The sequence below is a fragment of the Camponotus vicinus genome, unplaced genomic scaffold (assembly GCF_025532165.1).
Source record: "Camponotus vicinus isolate PSW18456_S1 unplaced genomic scaffold, iyCamVici1.0 SCAF_1, whole genome shotgun sequence".
In the NCBI taxonomy this organism is placed as follows: domain Eukaryota; kingdom Metazoa; phylum Arthropoda; class Insecta; order Hymenoptera; family Formicidae; genus Camponotus; species Camponotus vicinus.
Window position 1 is genome coordinate 28,314,811 of NW_028141945.1, and position 18,262 is coordinate 28,333,072.

The 18,262-nt window shown below is 26.8% G+C and overlaps 1 protein-coding gene and 1 long non-coding RNA gene across 6 annotated transcripts; both read right to left on the bottom strand.

Annotated features, from left to right (window-relative positions):
• Positions 1-10,714: 10,714 nt before the first annotated feature.
• LOC145970906 (uncharacterized) lies at positions 10,715-13,157 on the bottom strand. The gene is made up of 3 exons (XR_014438680.1): positions 13,006-13,157; positions 12,760-12,935; positions 10,715-11,414 (listed from the first exon to the last, which is right to left on the bottom strand). It is a non-coding gene; the product is annotated as an uncharacterized LOC145970906 (long non-coding RNA).
• Positions 13,158-13,273: 116 nt separating this feature from the next.
• LOC145970735 (superkiller complex protein 2-like) lies at positions 13,274-16,299 on the bottom strand. Of its 5 annotated transcripts, none has more exons than XR_014438641.1 (6): positions 16,127-16,299; positions 15,860-16,026; positions 15,448-15,743; positions 14,039-14,280; positions 13,565-13,719; positions 13,279-13,489 (listed from the first exon to the last, which is right to left on the bottom strand). XR_014438641.1 is itself a non-coding variant. In XM_083097696.1 (4 exons), the coding sequence occupies exons 2-4, from the start codon at positions 14,166-14,168 to the stop codon at positions 13,304-13,306; spliced, it is 471 nt and encodes a 156-aa protein (XP_082953822.1). In that variant the 5' UTR covers positions 14,169-14,280; positions 15,448-15,593; the 3' UTR covers positions 13,274-13,303. The 5 variants fall into 5 exon arrangements, 2 of the variants coding, with proteins under 2 accessions (XP_082953822.1, XP_082953941.1); XR_014438613.1 differs by having other exon boundaries at positions 15,860-16,038; XR_014438654.1 differs by having other exon boundaries at positions 15,860-16,038; positions 16,111-16,266.
• Positions 16,300-18,262: the final 1,963 nt, after the last annotated feature.

An 18,262-nucleotide genomic window follows, 5' to 3' on the forward strand; every position in this document is an offset into this window, starting at 1 on the left:
ATTATGAATTAAATGAATTCATAAATTAATTTTAAATAAATTTTAATAATTTTAAAATTCAATTAAAATATAAGTTTCATTCGTTAATTTAAAAAAATTAAAATTAATATTAAATTTTTTTATTTGTTTTTTATTTTTTAATTTTTATTCTAAATGCAATTAAAATGTTATAAAACGATAATTATTATTTTTTAATTAAATTACACATACAAATATTTAAAACAAAAATTCTTTTAATTTTTATTTACTTTCTTATCTTTGACATTATTATAACATAATTATATATCATTTTTTCGTTTGTTATGTTTTGCTAATCAAATATTTCTTTATAAACATAGTTTTTTATTTTTTTGGACAAATTATCATCCTTTAAATAAACTTTTAATGAATCCCAAGAACGAACTCGTGAAAATGCTACATACAGTTGTCCATGATTGAAAATATTTTTTCGAAGATCTATTGCAATTTTTTCGAAAGTTTGTCCTTGTGATTTATTTATTGTCATAGCAAATGCCAATTTCACTGGAAATTGTCTTCTTTTAAAAGTAAATGGATATACATTTTCGCAATATAAAGTGATACGATTAAGAAAAACTATTTCTCCAATCTTATTACCTGTTAAAATTTCACAGCGTAATAAGTTATTACTTAAATCTAAAATCAATAATCTTGTACCATTGCATAAACCTTCGCTGATACTAAGATTTCTAATAAGCATGACAATAGTATATTTTCTTAAGCATAATTGATAAGGTGGAAGACACGTTGGATTTATAGAGTTGAGATATTCTATCGGAATTGTTTCATATATATCTTGATTATCTCCAGTCGTTTCAAGAGTATCTATACTTGTATAAACTCTTTCCGTCGTTTCATCCAACAAATTTACTACTTTTTCATTTATTTCATTAACATCGGCATTTCTTGCAGATAATATAACGTAATTAGCCATAGTTTTATATTGTTTATGTTTTATAATGTCTCCGTACATGTCTTTAACCATATCCAAATTTGGGTTTGCTATACATTTTTCTGGAATATGAATATTATCTGAATGATCATTTAAAGAACCATTACCTAAATTTAGTAAAAATTGTGCAAATTCTTTTTCCTGTGGTAAAGTTCTCATATTTTGTGTCAATGAAAATATTTTAAATTGCTTCCATAGAATACTAAATTTTATCGATAAATTTATAATTTCACAACGCGTAGCTCTTTCTTTTACAGGTAATAATTGTCTAAAATCTCCACCAAGAAGAACGATTTTACCACCAAAATATAAATCATTTTGCATTATATCACGTAATGTTCGATCCATTATTTCTAATACATAGCGTGGTGCCATAGGAGCTTCGTCTATAATAAAAATATCTACAAGTTTTAAATTTTCAGCCTCTTTAGATTGAACTTTAATGTTTGATGTAGAATCAGCGAAAAGAGGTACAGGTAATCCAAAAACTTTATGTATTGTTTTCCCATTTGGAAGTAATGTTGCAGCAATACCAGTAAATGCCATCGTATTAATTATTTTTCCTCTACTTTTAAGTAGATAATACAAGGTTGTATAAATGAAAGTTTTACCAGATCCACCTGGACCATCAATATAAAAACAGTTATTACTATTGTTACTTGTTGCTATTAAAATAGTATCAACAATTTCTTTTTGTTCTATATTTAATTGTTCATATTGTCGCATACCTATCGATATATCTTCTTCAATTTGTTCTTCGTCGTTTATTTCTTGTTCTTCTATTTCTTGTTCAATTTCAAGAAAATTAGCAATATTTGATCCTTCTTTTTGAAGTAAATTAATAATATAATTATAAACCTTCTTTATTCCTATTATAGGTCCAAATCGTCTTATATAATCTTCTGACATATCTTTTTTAAACTCATCCCATAACTTTTTCGGATGAACTGGTTGACAATGAATCAAAATTCGTACGAATAAATTACGAAGTCGTCTTGGCATCATCCAAATTTTTGCTTCATTCATTGCGCGATACCATTCTTCATCATCTTCTATGAGTCCTAATGCTAAACATGCAGCAGTAAAAGTTTGATGTATCTCGTTATTAACTGTTCTTAATTGTTGAAAACTTGTAGCTCCCTTAACATGTAGTAAAAGTATACGTAAATGAAACAATTCTATTTGAGATGGGCTAACGGAATACATACGACCAATACAATTAAAATATCTTTGACGTTTCTCCCAGCGATTAATAGTTCTGCCGTTAATTGTAATTTTTTTAAATACATAATGAGATGGAATATCACTGTATAAATATTGTTTTGCTTCCTCATCTCGAGCATTTAACTGAAAATAATCCAATAACATTGTTACTCGTTCTACAGCAAATCTTATCGCATCATTATTAATATTATCATCGATTATAATATTATGTTCGTTTGGTAAATGAACTGGTAAACGAAATATAGCGTGACTTTTTTCTTGTAAAGGTTTACTTAAAATGCGCCAACACGCTTCTACGGGTCCAACATATCGAGCTTCGATAAAATCTTGAATTTCATCATGTATTATTGTTTTATCTATATTTTCTCCAATGATTACAGACGCAGCATCGTGACCCTTATAAATATATTTATATAAATATTTTACAGATTTTATACTCGAAACTATTTCAACATTAATATGACTATTAAATAAAAGTAAGAGTGTTGAATTATATGGAACAACATATCTATTATCAACAACATATCGTCTAGGTCTTTCGTACAGCAATCCATTATTTCTTCGACGATATTGTGGATAACCATCTTCATCCATAGTTGTTTCAGGTCGAAATGGTTTTGGAAAATGTTTTGAACATTTATCATTTATTAAACACCAATTTCCACATGGCCCATGAATCATATGTTTCATTACAACATTATGTAAACTTTCATTTTCATTAGGATCAGGAATTTCTGCAGAAATAAATTTATCAACTATTTCAGAATTTGATATTTTACAATTCTGTTTTAATGTAATCAATAAATGTATATGTGGTAATCCACGTTTTTGAAATTCTATTACATAAACGTATGCTAAAACTTCACCAAAAAATTTTTGTCTAACGATAACATCGATTAAATAATTTTTTTTTATATTAAATACTCGAGCACATATATCTGGCCTATCTGCAGGTTGTTGATTTGGAAGTAAATTTTCTTTAATTTCGCGCCAATTTGGATTACAAGTCATAGTAACAAAGATATCTGGTTTTCTATATTTCCGAACAATAGCCATCGCATCTTGATAATGTTGCAACATATTACGCGGTGAACCCACAAATGTCGATGGGAGTATAATCATTTTTCCAATGTGAGCATCGTTATTATTGGCGGTGTTTGCTAAATAATCAATTAATCCTTGATAAGTCTCAGCTCGCAATTGTTTTTGATTCTATTTACAATAATTAATTCGGTCTTTTTCAATTTTTATATAACTATCTACCAGCCATTGTTGAAATAATCGTCTTCCCATAATGAAAATATTAAAATTATCACGTATAGCTATTCGATATTTTACGTATGCAGCTCTACTTACTCGTTTATTACTATTCTTACGTTGTAAATTATCATGCCAACCTTGATTACCGTATGGGTAATACAATGGATAAATCCATGATTCTACATTTGGATCCATCGTACTGACTTGTTTTAATGTTTTAGTATTTTTATTATAAATTGTTACATAGGTTTCAGGAATTTCACCATCAGCTGTAGTAGAAAAAACTGCTGCAACTTCATTTATCTTATGTACATTGTATCGGCCACGATCGATGCCTTTTTTAGTTAAAAATCCTAATTGTAATTCACGTATATTGTTATCAGATGTTTGCTGTTGCATTTGAATTTCTTCGTGCATCATTCGATAAGATTGTGCAAAAATGTTATTTGTACGCATTATATTATCTATTGAATATAAAATTTCTTGATCAAGATTCGAATTTTGATGTAATCGACACTCTGTTGCTTCATTACTATCCACAATAAAGAGTTGTCCATAACTTGGTGTTTCGTTAGGTGCCGGATATAACGTGGTATTAATTTGATAATAGATTTGTCCTTGAATTTTAAAACAATAAGGTCCATATCTTTGCGCACTAAAATCTGCTATATTTGCATTAAACGATGCGAATGAAAATGTATTATTGTAACCACGAATACGATTATAAAAATGATTTGATTTTGGATGATTTCCAGTAAATAATTTATAAAGTTCATACGGAGGTTGAGGTAAAGGATTTAATTCAATAGTCCCATGGCTACAACAATCGTTAAATAAGCTTTCTTTATTAACTACTTTTTCAGAATTAAAATGTTTCGCACCACAATGTTCGCAATATAAATTCATTTCTCCTATATAATGTTCTACAATATTTTCTAATTGAATAATGTGATGATTAATATCCGTATATCCTTTTTTTAAAGCTCGATTTTTTTCGTACCATCTTATTTGTTTACTTTTATTATTATCATTTATTATATCATTTTGTGATGTTATTTCCTGTAAATTAATATAATTTGCAATCCTATTATCTAAGTTTATTAATCTATTTGATGTGTTAGGTATTGAACAAATAGTATTGCTATTTAATGGAGTTTCTATATTTAAGTTATGAACATTTCTAATTATATTAATATCATCGTTAAATAACTTTATGTTATCATTTATTATACTAACTTCATTATTATTTTTTCTCATAGGAACATTTGTAATGTTTGATGTATTAATTGCTTGTGACGCAGTAGTAACTGTTTCATTTGCTGAATATATTACTTCTGTAAGTAAAGTAGAAGTTTGAGAATCTACTACTATATTTTTTGAAAAATTTGCAGAAGTTTGTGTTATATTTAAGCAAATTTCATCATTTGACAAAGATTGAGAATTTTTCATAAGCGTTTTTCGCTTTGCCTCTCGTCTTTCAGCTTGACATTTTGCCTTTCTTTCTCGTTTGTTACGTTGATATTCCTCTTCTTCTTCAACAGATCGAACTATCTTTCTTCGAGGCATAATTATTATTTAGATAATATCAATTAAAATTAATAATATAATAAAATATAATAAAATATATATAAATTTCAAATAAAAATGATAATAAATCTTTTATTTAATTTTTTGTACATAAAATTCAACTTATAAATAATAAATAATAAGATAATGAAATAATCAAATAATTAAATAATAAAAGTATAATTAAAATAATTAAAATTTCAATTTAATATCACAATATAAATATACATTAATATAATAATTTAATTTAATAATAATTTAATTTAATATTAATTTCGTTTATATAATTATTATCAAATTAGTTTAATTATATTTCAACTTGACATTAACTTAAAAATCAAAAATAATTGAATACAATAATTTTATAAAAATTAATTTTAAATTTATTTCAACAATTTAAGTCAAAATCAATTTCAATTTAATAATCCAAATTAAAGCCAATTTTAAATTAAATCAAAGCCAATTTCAAATTAAGTCAAAGCCAATTTTAAATCAAGTCAAAGCCAATTTCAAATCAAGTCAAACCCAATTTCAAATCAAGCTAAAGCTAATTTCAAATCAAGCCAAAGTCAATTTCAAATCAAATCGAATCCAATTTCAAATCAAGTCAAAGCCAATTTCAAATCAAATCAAAGCCAATTTCAAATCAAGTCAAAGCCAATTTTAAATCAAATCAAAGCCAATTTCAATCCAAGCCAAATCCAATTTTAATTCAAGTCAAAGCCAATTTCAATTCAAGTTAAGGTCAATTTTAAATTAAATTAAAATTAATTTTAATTCAAGTTAAAGCCAATTTTAATTAAATAATTAAATAAATAAAAATAAAATTCAATTCAATATTATGTTTAGCTTATTTTCTACTTTTAACTTATTCCGTTGGATCTCTGAAAAAGAAAATATTAAATATTAATAATTATGTAAATAATTTAATTTTTTTTCTACTTTTACGATATTATAAGATTTGTATATATACATACTTTTTTCTTACTTTTCTTTTTTTTCACCTTTTTTTGTTCTTTCTCTCTCTCTCTCTCTCTTTCTCTCTCTCTTTTTCTTTCTCTTTAAACTGCAAAAAGTAAATATTTATATGTTTAAATATATAGATATTAGATAAATTTCATTGGAAATTTATAATCTCCATTATGAATATTGAACGTAATGTATTACAAAATGTTTCAATCTTATTTTGTCAAAATTAAAACAAGAAATGGTTTTAATGAATTTCATAATATAATTAAATTAATTATATGTTATAAAACATGAAAACTCTTTTATTTCAGTTTTGATAAAAAAAATTCGAAAACAAAGCAATTTCAAATTTCAACGTAAGAATGGCAATAACTCGAAAACAACATTTCTGGATCTATATTTAACAATATCAACTATCTTTCTAACGTCGTCTATAATAAGTAGAGTAAGTTTGGTGTAAAAAATAAGAGTAGGTGTAAGAAATAAAAATAATTCATTTCGCTTACGCCCTTATTCCAGCTCTCCTAAACCGGAAATAGTTCTCTTAAGAGTAAGAGAACTATTTTCGGTTTAAGAGAACTGGAGTAAGGGCGAAATGAATTATTTTTATTTCTTACGCTTACTCTTACTTCTTACGTCAAACTTATTCCACCTATTGTAGACGACGCTTCTTGTTTTTGGATCTCTATTCATCTCCTGAGCGATTGACCTCGACATAGGAGACACCCTGATGTATATATGTGTATGTATACATACATATACAGGGTGTCTCATTTTAAAAGTTCCACCCTCATAACTTTTCAGGATCAACGTTTGAAGGAAAACGACTCGGATAAAAGTTGTAGGGAACAAAGGGGGCTATCTAATAGTGACCTTGGATTCGACATTAAAAGTCATTTTCAAGATCATTTGAAGGCCACCTTCAATTTTTTAAATGGAACCCCCTATTTTTTCTTATTTATTCCTGTAGCTTATCTTGAGAGCTTTCCAAAACACTATAATAAAGTATTTCTTCATTGAATGCTTCTTGAGTTATGAGGCTTGAAATAATTTCTAAATTTTACATAAACCATAAAATATCTAGTAAAATATTCATTTTTCGATTATCTTACCTTAATACTTTTATGTACAAAATAATGAGAGGAATCAATTGGTGTAAAGAAAACACACAGTTGTTTCGAAGAAAAAATATATAATTTGCAATTAACAATTACATATTTTTTCTTCGTAACTGTGTATTTTCTTTACACCAATTGATTCCTCTCATTATTTTGTACATAAAAGTATTAAGGTAAGATAATCAAAAAATAAATATTTTACAAGATATTTTACGTTTTACGTAAAATTAAGAAATGATTTCAAGCCTCATAACTTGGAAAGTACTTAATGAAAACTAAATTATAGTGTTTTGGAAAGCTTTCGACATAAGCTACAGGAATAAGTAAAAAATAGGGAGTTCCATTTAAAAAATTAAATGTTACCTTCAAATGACCTTGAAAATGACCTTTAATGTCGAATCCAAGGCCACTATTAGATAGCCTCCTTTGTTCCCTACAACTTTTATCCAAGTCGTGTTCCTTCAAACGTTGATCCTGATGAGTTATGAGGGTGGAACTTTTAAAATGGGACACCCTGTATACATATAGAGTATTCCAAAAGTCTGAAAACAGTTGAATATTTTATAAACTATGCATGTTAGAAAAAAATCTTTGTGACACAACTTGTAGAGCTTTAAATAGCGCATTACATAGTAATATTAATATAACCTTGAATAGCACCATCAAGATCACGGAAAAATTATTTTGAATTTTTTAAATGGAAACCCCTACATTTTATTGCATATTTTTGTAGCTTATCTTGAGAGCTTCCCAAAACACTATAATACATTACTCAAAAAAATTGGGGGAGCACTTTAAAAATTGCAAAATTTGATGATTTTCAAGAAGTCATATCTTCACTTAGGGAGATCGTAGAACAATATTCTTGGGCGTATTTTAATGGATGAAGCCTCTACTTTAAAGAGGGTAAGATCGCATTATTCATTTCATCGAACTATGTTTCGTGTGAACTCCAAAATTAGATCGTGAAAAAATTCTGAAAATTTCATGACTTTGTAGTCGTCTTTGTAGCAGGGATGAAACCAAAAATATCACCACATTAGCTTTAAAGTGGGAAGCTTTCCCTTTAAAATGCTGCTAAGAACATTGTTCTATCATACCTAGGAGCCGAGTTATCGCGTTTTCAAATAATTGCGTTTTGCATAATTTTGAGCAATACCGCCGACATTCGCGTTATAACTTGGCTCCTAAGTATGATAGAACAATGTTCTTGACGGCATTTTAAAGGAAAAGCTTCCTACTTTAAAGCTAATGTAGTGGCATTTTTGGTTCCATCCTTGCTTTATCCGTGGACGACTATAAAGTCATGAAATTTTCAGAATTTTTTTACGATCTGATTTTGGAGCTCATACGAAACATAGTTCGATGAAACGAATAATGCGGCCTTACCCTCTTTAAAGTAGAGGCTTCACCTATTAAAATGCGCCTAGGAACATTGTCCTACAAGCTCCCTAAGCAGAGATATGACTTCTTGAAAATCATCAAATTTTGCAATTTTTAAAGTGCTCCCCTAATTTTTTTGAGTAATATATTTTTGAGTTATAGTACTTGAAGTTTACAGTATTTTGACATAAAATATAAAATATTTAGTTTTTGGTAATCTTACCTTAATACTTTTATGTACAGAATAATAAGATCAATTAATTGGTGTGAAGAAAACACATAATTGATTAAAAAAAAATATGTTGCAAATTATGTAATTTCTTTTTAAAGCAATTATATTTTCTTTACATCATTTGATTGGTTTCGTTATTCTGTGCATAAAAGTATTAAGGTAAGATTACAAAAAACTAAATATTTTATATTTTATATCAAAATACTGTAAACTTTAAATCTTATAACTCAAAAAATACTTAAGAGAAAAATATTTTATTACAGTTTTTTAGAAAGCTCTCGAGATAAGCTACAAGAATATGCAAATAAAAGTAGGGATTTTCATTAAAAAAAATTCAAAGTAATTTTTTCGTGATCTTGATGGTGCTATTCAAGGTTACATTAATATTACTATATAATGTGTCATTTAAAGCCCTACAAGTTATGTCTGAAAGATTTTTTCTAACATGTATATAGTTTATGAAATATTCGACTGTTTTCAGACTTTTGAGACATCCTTTGTATACAAATATACATATATATATACATATATAGGATATTTTATTTAACTCTTACACTTCAAATATTAACTATTTTATTTTTAATTATACAACAAAATATTTTAAATAAAAATTATTTGATTTGAAAGGGGATAAAAGACGCTACTACTGACATTTTTTCAAAAGGCTTTTTTTCAAAGTGATTTAAAGGTTATTTATGTTTTTTTAAATGAGACTACTATATTTTTTTAATATAAATCAATTTTAAGCAATATTTTATATAAAAGTTATAGGAGTAGAATGGCCAAAAAGTGAATAGTTTACGAGATACTTTAGACATAATTTTACGTAAATTATGCAATATCTCGTAAAATATTCATTTTCCTATTATTTCACCTTAATACTTTTATACACAAAATAATGAGAGAAATCGATTGATGTAAAAAAAACATCTATAGTTATTAAAAAAAAATATGTAGTTGATGGTTATGTATAAATTATATATTTTTTAAAACAACTATGTGTTTTCTTTGCACCAATCGATTCCTCTCGTTATTTTGTGCATAAAAGTATTAAAAGATAAGATTGGAAAATGAATATTTTATGAGATATTTCATAATTTACGTAAGATTATGTCAAATTAAAATATAAAATATCTCGTAAACTATTCATTTTTTAGTCATTTTACCCTTATAACTTTTTACACAGAATGTTACGTAGAATCAATTTATATAAAAAAATATAGTAATTTTATTTAAATAAACATAATTAACATTGATCTTTTAAAAAAATATTAGTAGCGACATCTTCTGTTCCCCTTCAAGTCAAACAACTTTTATTTGAAACATTTTGTTATACAATCAAAAATAAAAAAATTATTTAAGGTGTAAGAGATAAATGAAACATCTTATATACATATACAAGGTGGCTTATTTTAATTTATCCATTTAAATATTTTAGAAAGTATGAAAGATACGAAAAAATGTTTCATACAAATTTTTTAACTTCGAGAGGAACATAAGATAATATTATTGGTTTGACTTTAGACAGTCGTTTGAAGATTACAAAGTCTCCTTCAATTTCTTAAATGGAAATGCATATTTTTTAATGCACATTCTTGTAGCTTATCTCAAGAGCTTTCCAAAATACTATAAGAAAGTATTTTTCTCTTAAATATTTTTTAAGTTATAAAGTTTAAAGTTAACAATTTTTTGACATAAAATTGTAAAATATCTTGTAAAATATTCAGTTTTCAGTAATGTTACCTTAATACTTTTATGCATGGAATAATGGGATTAATCAATTGATGCAAAGAAAACATATAGTTGCTTAAAAAAAATATGTAATTTGAAACATACAGCTGCGTAATTTTTCTTAAAAAAGTAACTATGTGTTTTCTTTATACCAATTGATTGGTCTTATTATTCCAAGCATAAAAGTATAAGGTAAGATTACTAAAAACTGAATATTTTACAAGATATTTTATATTTTATGTCAAAAAATTATTAACTTCAAACTTTATAACTTAAAAAATATTTAAGAGAAAAATACTTTCTTATAGTGTTTTGGAAAGCTCTCGAGATAAGTTACAAGAATATGCGATAAAAAATGGGAATTTATAATTAAGAAATTGAAGGTGACTTTTATGTAACTCTCAAATGACTATCCAAGGTCAAATTTTTGCCATCATTGTCCCCCTTTAAGTCAAACAACTTTTATTTGAAACATTTTTTTGTACGATCAAAAATAAAAAAGTTATTGGGGTGGGTAACTTAAAATGACTCACCACCCTGTATACATTGCAGTGTCCCATTCTAATTTCCGCAAGCAAATATCTTGAAAAACATAAAACATACGAAAAATGTTTCAAATAAAAATTGTATGGTTTCAAGGGGGACTTAAGATAATGATAAAAATTTAACTTTTCTTTTATTTTTCGTGTTTACTACTGAGCCGAGCATCTGTATTAGTATACTTGCTTCGCGCTGCCAAGATGAGTCAAGCCTAGTCGTGCTTAGTCGCGTCGATTTTAACTCGTGTGTATGATGAAACGAGATGCGGTTGCTCTCACCGAAGGCAAAAATTGTTGATAGTTGCAATCGACCGAGATCGATCGAGACGTTATATACTTTCTTGATACTGGCGTGTGTCAGATTAGAACGGATATGGTATACATGATATACTTTTTTTCTTTTTTGCAATTGTGCTTCTTGCCTGTGCGTGAAGAAATTTAATATTATAATTAAAGATTTTATAATAGAAATTGTATGCTACATTCTTAATATTTAATTTTTTACACGTATTTAATTATCTAATGTATTTAATGAAAAAAGTTGTACATATAAGTTGTAATATATAAAAGTTAATTTGTATTTTTTTATTAGTTAACAATAGAAATAAAAATTAATCTTAATTTAACAATAAAAAATATTAATTTTAATTTAATATTCTACACACTTACTCTTGTATAAATTTGCAGAAGTTTTAAAGCGCAACACTTTTTTTAACCTCGTACAATATAACACAAACTGTCATATCACATAACAAAACACATCATTTCGTGAAGCTTACCGCATAACTCAATAAATTTTATACGTTCAAGATTTCATTATTATTTTTAAAAGAAAGAGAAAACTTGAATATTGATAGAATGATGAATTAATGTAAATACATTATCTTTTCTTTTAGCGTTTCACATACATATAATTTATTGAATAATTACACACACAAACGAGGACTTGGATTATGCAAAAAAAGTCAAAAGTGAAGTGATCGGAATTGAGAATTAATGTAAATAATATAAATAAAAAATATAAATAAATAAATAATATTATTATATTTTATATAATATTTTTATTTATAATAATATAATATATTATTTATCGTATAAATAAATAATAATATAATTATAATATTTTTTGTTTATTTATAGTAATATAATATGTAATTTATCAATTATCTTTTTTTTTAATAATTAATAAAGTTTAAAGAAAATTACATATCAAATAATTAAGAGCATCGGAAAGCTAAAACAATGTTCTTTTTAAATTATAAAATATAAAAGAGTAATTTTCTATTCATTTTGTAATGTTCTTCCATAAAATCTGACATTTTTAAAATATGAACTAAAGGATAGGATTTCTATTGACATGCACTTTTCATATTATTAGAAGATTTCTATTTATTTTTTTTTATCTCCCTTATCTTACAGTATAACTAAGAACTATATACATACAACTGAATATTTTATAAAATAATATTTTGTATTTAACACAAAAATATTAAATAGATACATTTATTGGTTATATATTTATCTAGTAAAAAAAAATAATTATAATACTAAAAGCGCATGTCAATAGAAATCCTATCCTTTAGCTCATATTTTAAAAATGTCAGATTTTATGGAAGAACATTACAAAATGAATAGAAAATTACTCTTTTATATTTTATAATTTAAAAAGAACATTGTTTTAGCTTTCCGATGCTCTTAATTATTTGATATGTAATTTTCTTTAAACTTTATTAATTATTAAAAAAAAAGATAATTGATGATACGTACATTAGCGAGATTCGGTGTGAGTGTAGATTCTGAATCTGTGTTGTTGAAAGATCAGTGCTGATAGCAGCGCTACTATTTCTGCTGATTGTAAACTGTTAACACATTTTTGAGAACCAGCTCTGTTATCAGCAATTCGTTACTACCCATTTGCAACGCGACTCTTCCTTTTAAAGCAACTACAAATCAATATTAATTGTGTTAGAAAGAAATATTATTCACATGCCGATATATTTAAAACAAGTTTACCATTGCTGTCGAGTTTTCTACAATATCTGCCACTTTAAAATCCTCACGCTCGAAAACATCGGGTTTCAACAGAACTCCAATCACTATACCACTATAAGTGTCATGGAAGAATAAGGCATAATCATTGTAATCTTGGAGAAATAAAAGAAAAATAAATGTAGAATACAAAAAATGATTTAGATATAGCAGTAGCGTCAATCATGATAATACAAATATATAATTTTTTTTCCTTTTTTGTTTTTAAAGCGTGTATAAACCCATTCATACAATTTAACAATACAATCGCTTGTTAATTATTTCAAATACTAACTCTTAGATCTTTCAGAAAACATTGCACAGGATCAAAGTCTATGACTGGAATTTTTTTAAGTGAATGCGCTTTATACGGATGCAGATCAATTATTTCCACATTATTGGATACATCGACCGCCTGCAGTTTTCTAGGATTCATATTTGACTTCAGATATAACAAACAATCATATTCCTGCAATGAAGGACGAAATATAGGTTTTATATCTATATTATCGAACAATAGATTGTGAAATAATCTTAATGATACCTTCGCGAGTGCACTCATACGATTTAAAATCAACTGAGATGGCGCTCTCCTTGTCCGCAAGGATTTCTGTTGATCATAAGAGGTAGATATGAATAAGGGTGGTAACGAAGTGCAAGTTGTATCAAATAATGTTTCTACGGCGGAGATTTCTTCATCTGGAAAAAAAATTAATGTAATATATTAATATATATATTATGTAAATAAGCTCAAAAGCAATTACACATAGATAAATTTGGAATAAAAGAGATTGCATTTCTGTTTATCTTTTTATATATCTAAATATATATAATAAATAATAGAATAATAAATAGAATATATAATAAATTTTCCGGGTAAAAAAAGAAAAAGAGAAAAATTTATCAATTATTTCAGTAATTTAATTAATTATTTAAGTAATTATTTTATAATGATTCATTTGCAAAAATTTTTACAGTAATGAAAAATTGGAAATATATCAAAACTTAGTCATTTCACCATTGAAATTAATGATGACAGGATCAGTATTCCAATGAGATCTTGCAACAACTTCTAGAAATCGTAGAAATGCCACTTGCGGCATCTGAGCTAATTTATAAGGTTCTGGCATTAAATATATTGACGCCATAAGCAATTCAATTACAACTTCCGATACGTGAGTGTCATCTAACAATTGTGCTGATAACCATCGTTTTGCCAAACAGCAAGCAGGACCGAATGACGGTTGTTGAGAATACAATCTATGAAAATGAAAATTGAAGATACATATCACAGAATGTCTATTTCGAATCTTATAAAAAATTTGTTGAACAGTCTCTCTCTGATCTTTTAGATATTTTTGTTAAAAATTTTAGGTAAAAAGAGAGAATATCCTAAAGATTTTTTTAGTACGATTTTCTAAAATAAGTTTATTATTGTACATATTTTCTATATTTGTATATGTTTTTCAATTTCTACGAAAGAAAAAAAGAAAATTATAAGTTTCAAGTGTTAGATTTGTAAATATACCGAAAAAAATTGAACAACTTTTGTAAAATAAGCATTTTTCACATTCATAAAATTTTTACCTTTTTCACTACAAATTGTCATATTCACACACACAATATATCTTGTTAAGGGGATCCTAAAGTGACTTTTTTACCGATATAACATTATATTTCTTTTGTACCGAAATCTTTTTATTAATTGCACAGAATAGTAAATGCTTCTCCACGATTAAAGTACACACAGAAACAAACCGGGAACCTCCCGATTTTATGTTAAAAAACAAAAAAAATTGAAAAATTACAATTTTTTTATCGGCTTCTGTAACAATATTTGCTTTGTATGTACAAAATAAGATAGGTCCCCGCTAGATATTGCACGAAGGAATATAAATAAACTTTTAGAAATGAGTTTAGAAGCATAATGAAAAAGATTTCGGTTTAGAAACCGAAATCTTTTTCATTATGCTTCTAAACTCATTTCTAAAAGTTTATTTATATTCCTTCGTGCAATATCTAGCGGGAACCTATCTTATTTTGTACATACAAACTGCAAAACTTTTATATTAAGCAAATATTGTTACGACTTTTTTACGATTTTTCAATTTTTTTTGGTTTTTAACATAAAATCGGGAGGTTTCTGGTTTGTTTCTGTGTGTACTTTAATCGTGGAGAAGCATTTACTATTCTGTGCAATTAATAAAAAGATTTCGGTACAAAAGAAATATAATGTTATATCGGTAAAAAAGTCACTTTAGGATCCCCTTAAGACATTAAATATATAAACAAAAATATATAATTATAATATATTTTAAACATATAAGTCACACTTGGCTTGCCAACTATTTACGATGTGAAAATAAAAAATTATTAGAAAGAGAGAATTTTTTAAAATGTCTTTTAGACATTTAAATTATTTTATACTTCGCGTTTGATTGCAGTCGAGGCTTCTTCCATTTTTTCTTTCAAAATCGGATCACTTATAGTCGCAGCCGCATCTTTAACATCTCTCAAGGTTTCGCCGAGTTGCTGTATGTATCGAACGATAATTCCCTCTTGAACATTCGTCATTTTCATGATCTCCGCGAACGATTTAGCTTGCGCCCATTCGTAGACAGAACTTCCACCAAACCGAAATTTAATGGCGGTATAGTCGACAATTGATATTGCTGCTCTAAACGTTCCAATTCCGCATGCACCTTGTTCATTATCTCACAACCCTGGAAGAAAAGAACATTGTTTTAGCTTTCCGATGCTCTTAATTATTCGATATGTAATTTTCTTTAAACTTTATTAATTATTTATTCCAAAAAAAAAGACAATTGATGACATGTACATTAGCAAGATTCGGTGTGAGTGTAGATTCTGAATCTGTGCATTGTTGAAAGATCAGTGTTGATAGCAGCGCTACTATTTCTGCTGGTTGTAAAACTGTTAACACATTCTTGAGAACCAGCTCCGTTATCAGCAATTCGTTACTACCCATTTGCAACGCGACTCTTCCTTTTAAAGCAACTGCAAATCAATATTAATTGTGTTAGAAAGAAATATTATTCACATGCAATGCTATTACATATATAGAAATACTTTTATCATAATAAACCTCTTTCATTGCTATCTATATTTTTCAATTGTTTGAGCAATGCCACCATATTCAGATAATCTAGATACAGTGCCATTCCTTCATCGTTAAGTTTAAGCCGGAGTTGCCGTTTTTTATCTTCGAGTTGATTTCGCATACAGGTCTAAACTGTTCTTCGAAAGCCTTCGTTTATAAATATTTTCTACTAAATCTTGCGTGACACGACACAAGCTCTTAAGAGATATTAACACCGCGATCACCACAACATTTAACCTTTATCACTGTTAAACTGACACGATACGAACTGTCATTATCATAACCGCGATCAAGTTCGCCTCGTATCTCGAATCGACCGCCAATCACATACGCGGAAAAGCGGCAACAATACGAACGATATAACAGGCACTTCAGGGTACAAATGACTTTTTTTATAGTAGACTAGCTCGCAGCGCGCGCTAACGCGCGCGCCTTCCACGGATCTAATTTTAATTATTTTTATTTTAAAATATTCATCCCATTCTCCCATTTCTATATCTCTCCCTTAACTCATTCTTTTTTCTCTTCTCATTATTCATCATTTTCATATCTTTCCTTCTCTCCTTATTTTATCTACTTATTTGTCTCATCTTTTATTTTTATTTTTCTTCTTATTTCTTACATAATAATTGGTTACACGCCAATCTCTTTGAATATGGTAGAAGAGAAAATATATTTTATCATTTTACATCATTACAATAACATTTTATCTTTCGTTTACAATAATAGCATATTAATATACAGGGTGGACCATTTTAACCTTTAATGGAGAATAACTCGACCGGTAAGCGAAATAATAAAAAAAGTTTTATACAAAAGTTGTTGGGCAAGGAGGGGGACGTATGACCATGACCTTGAATTTGACCTTGGATAGTCATTTGAAGGTCACATAAAGGTCACCAAGAAAACATAATTGTTTCGAAAAAAAAATTGTAATTAATTGCAAATTACATTTTTTTTTTCGAAACAATTATGTGTTTTCTTTACACCAATTGATTCCTCTCATTATTTTGTACGTAAAAGTATTAAGGTAAGATAATCGAAAAATGAATATTTTACAAGATATTTTACGGTTTATGTAAAATTAAGAAATTATTTCAAGCCTCATAACTCAAAAAGTACTTAACGAAAAGGTACTTAATTATAGTGTTTTGGAAAGCTCTCGAGATAAGCTACAAGAATATGCAATGAAAAATAGTAGGTTCCATTTAAGAAATTAAAGGTGACCTTTATGTGACCTTCAAATGACTATCCAAGGTCAAATTCAAGGTCATGGTCATACGTCCCCCTCCTTGCCCAACAACTTTTGTGTAAAACTTTTTTTATTATTTCGCTTACCGGTCGAGTTATTCTCCATTAAAGGTTTAAATGGTCCACCCTGTATATTACACATAATATAATTATTCATTTACTTATTTATATATTTTCTTATTTGTCATTATTTCTTTATTATTCATAAATCTGTTTTATCTTATTAATTTTTTCTTCAAACATCTTTATTCTCTCTTATAATTCTTTTCATTTATTGAAATATAATTTATTATAGACTTTTTCTCCTACCGTATCTTTTTTAATTTAAGTCTTTAAAGTTATTAGTTTAATCCTTTTTTCTCGATTTTTAACTTTATTTCTACAAGTATTTATAACTTCTACAAATATATATATTTAAGTATATAAATGTAAGTATATTAATAATTAAATTATCAATTAAAATATTGCTGAAAGATAATTATTAATCTTTAATTAAATTAAGTTTTTTAAAAATAAAAATCTCTTTAATTTTTGTTTACTTTGTTATTTTTTTTTTTTATAATAGAGACTACACTCAAGACTGCACCATGAATATTTTGAAACATTATTTTATCTATGTTTTATTTCATGAGAATAAAGTATTTGTAATTCAGTTTTGATTATAGTTATAGTTACGAGTATGTTACTTCTTTGTTTTTGGTTACATTTTATATTAACCTATTTTATTGTTTAATTATTCAATATTTCTTTATAAACATAATTTTTTATTTTTTTAGATAGATTATCACGTTCTAAATAAATTTTTAATGAATCCCAAGAACGAACCCGTGAAAAGGCGACATATAGTTGTCCATGACTAAAAATATTTTT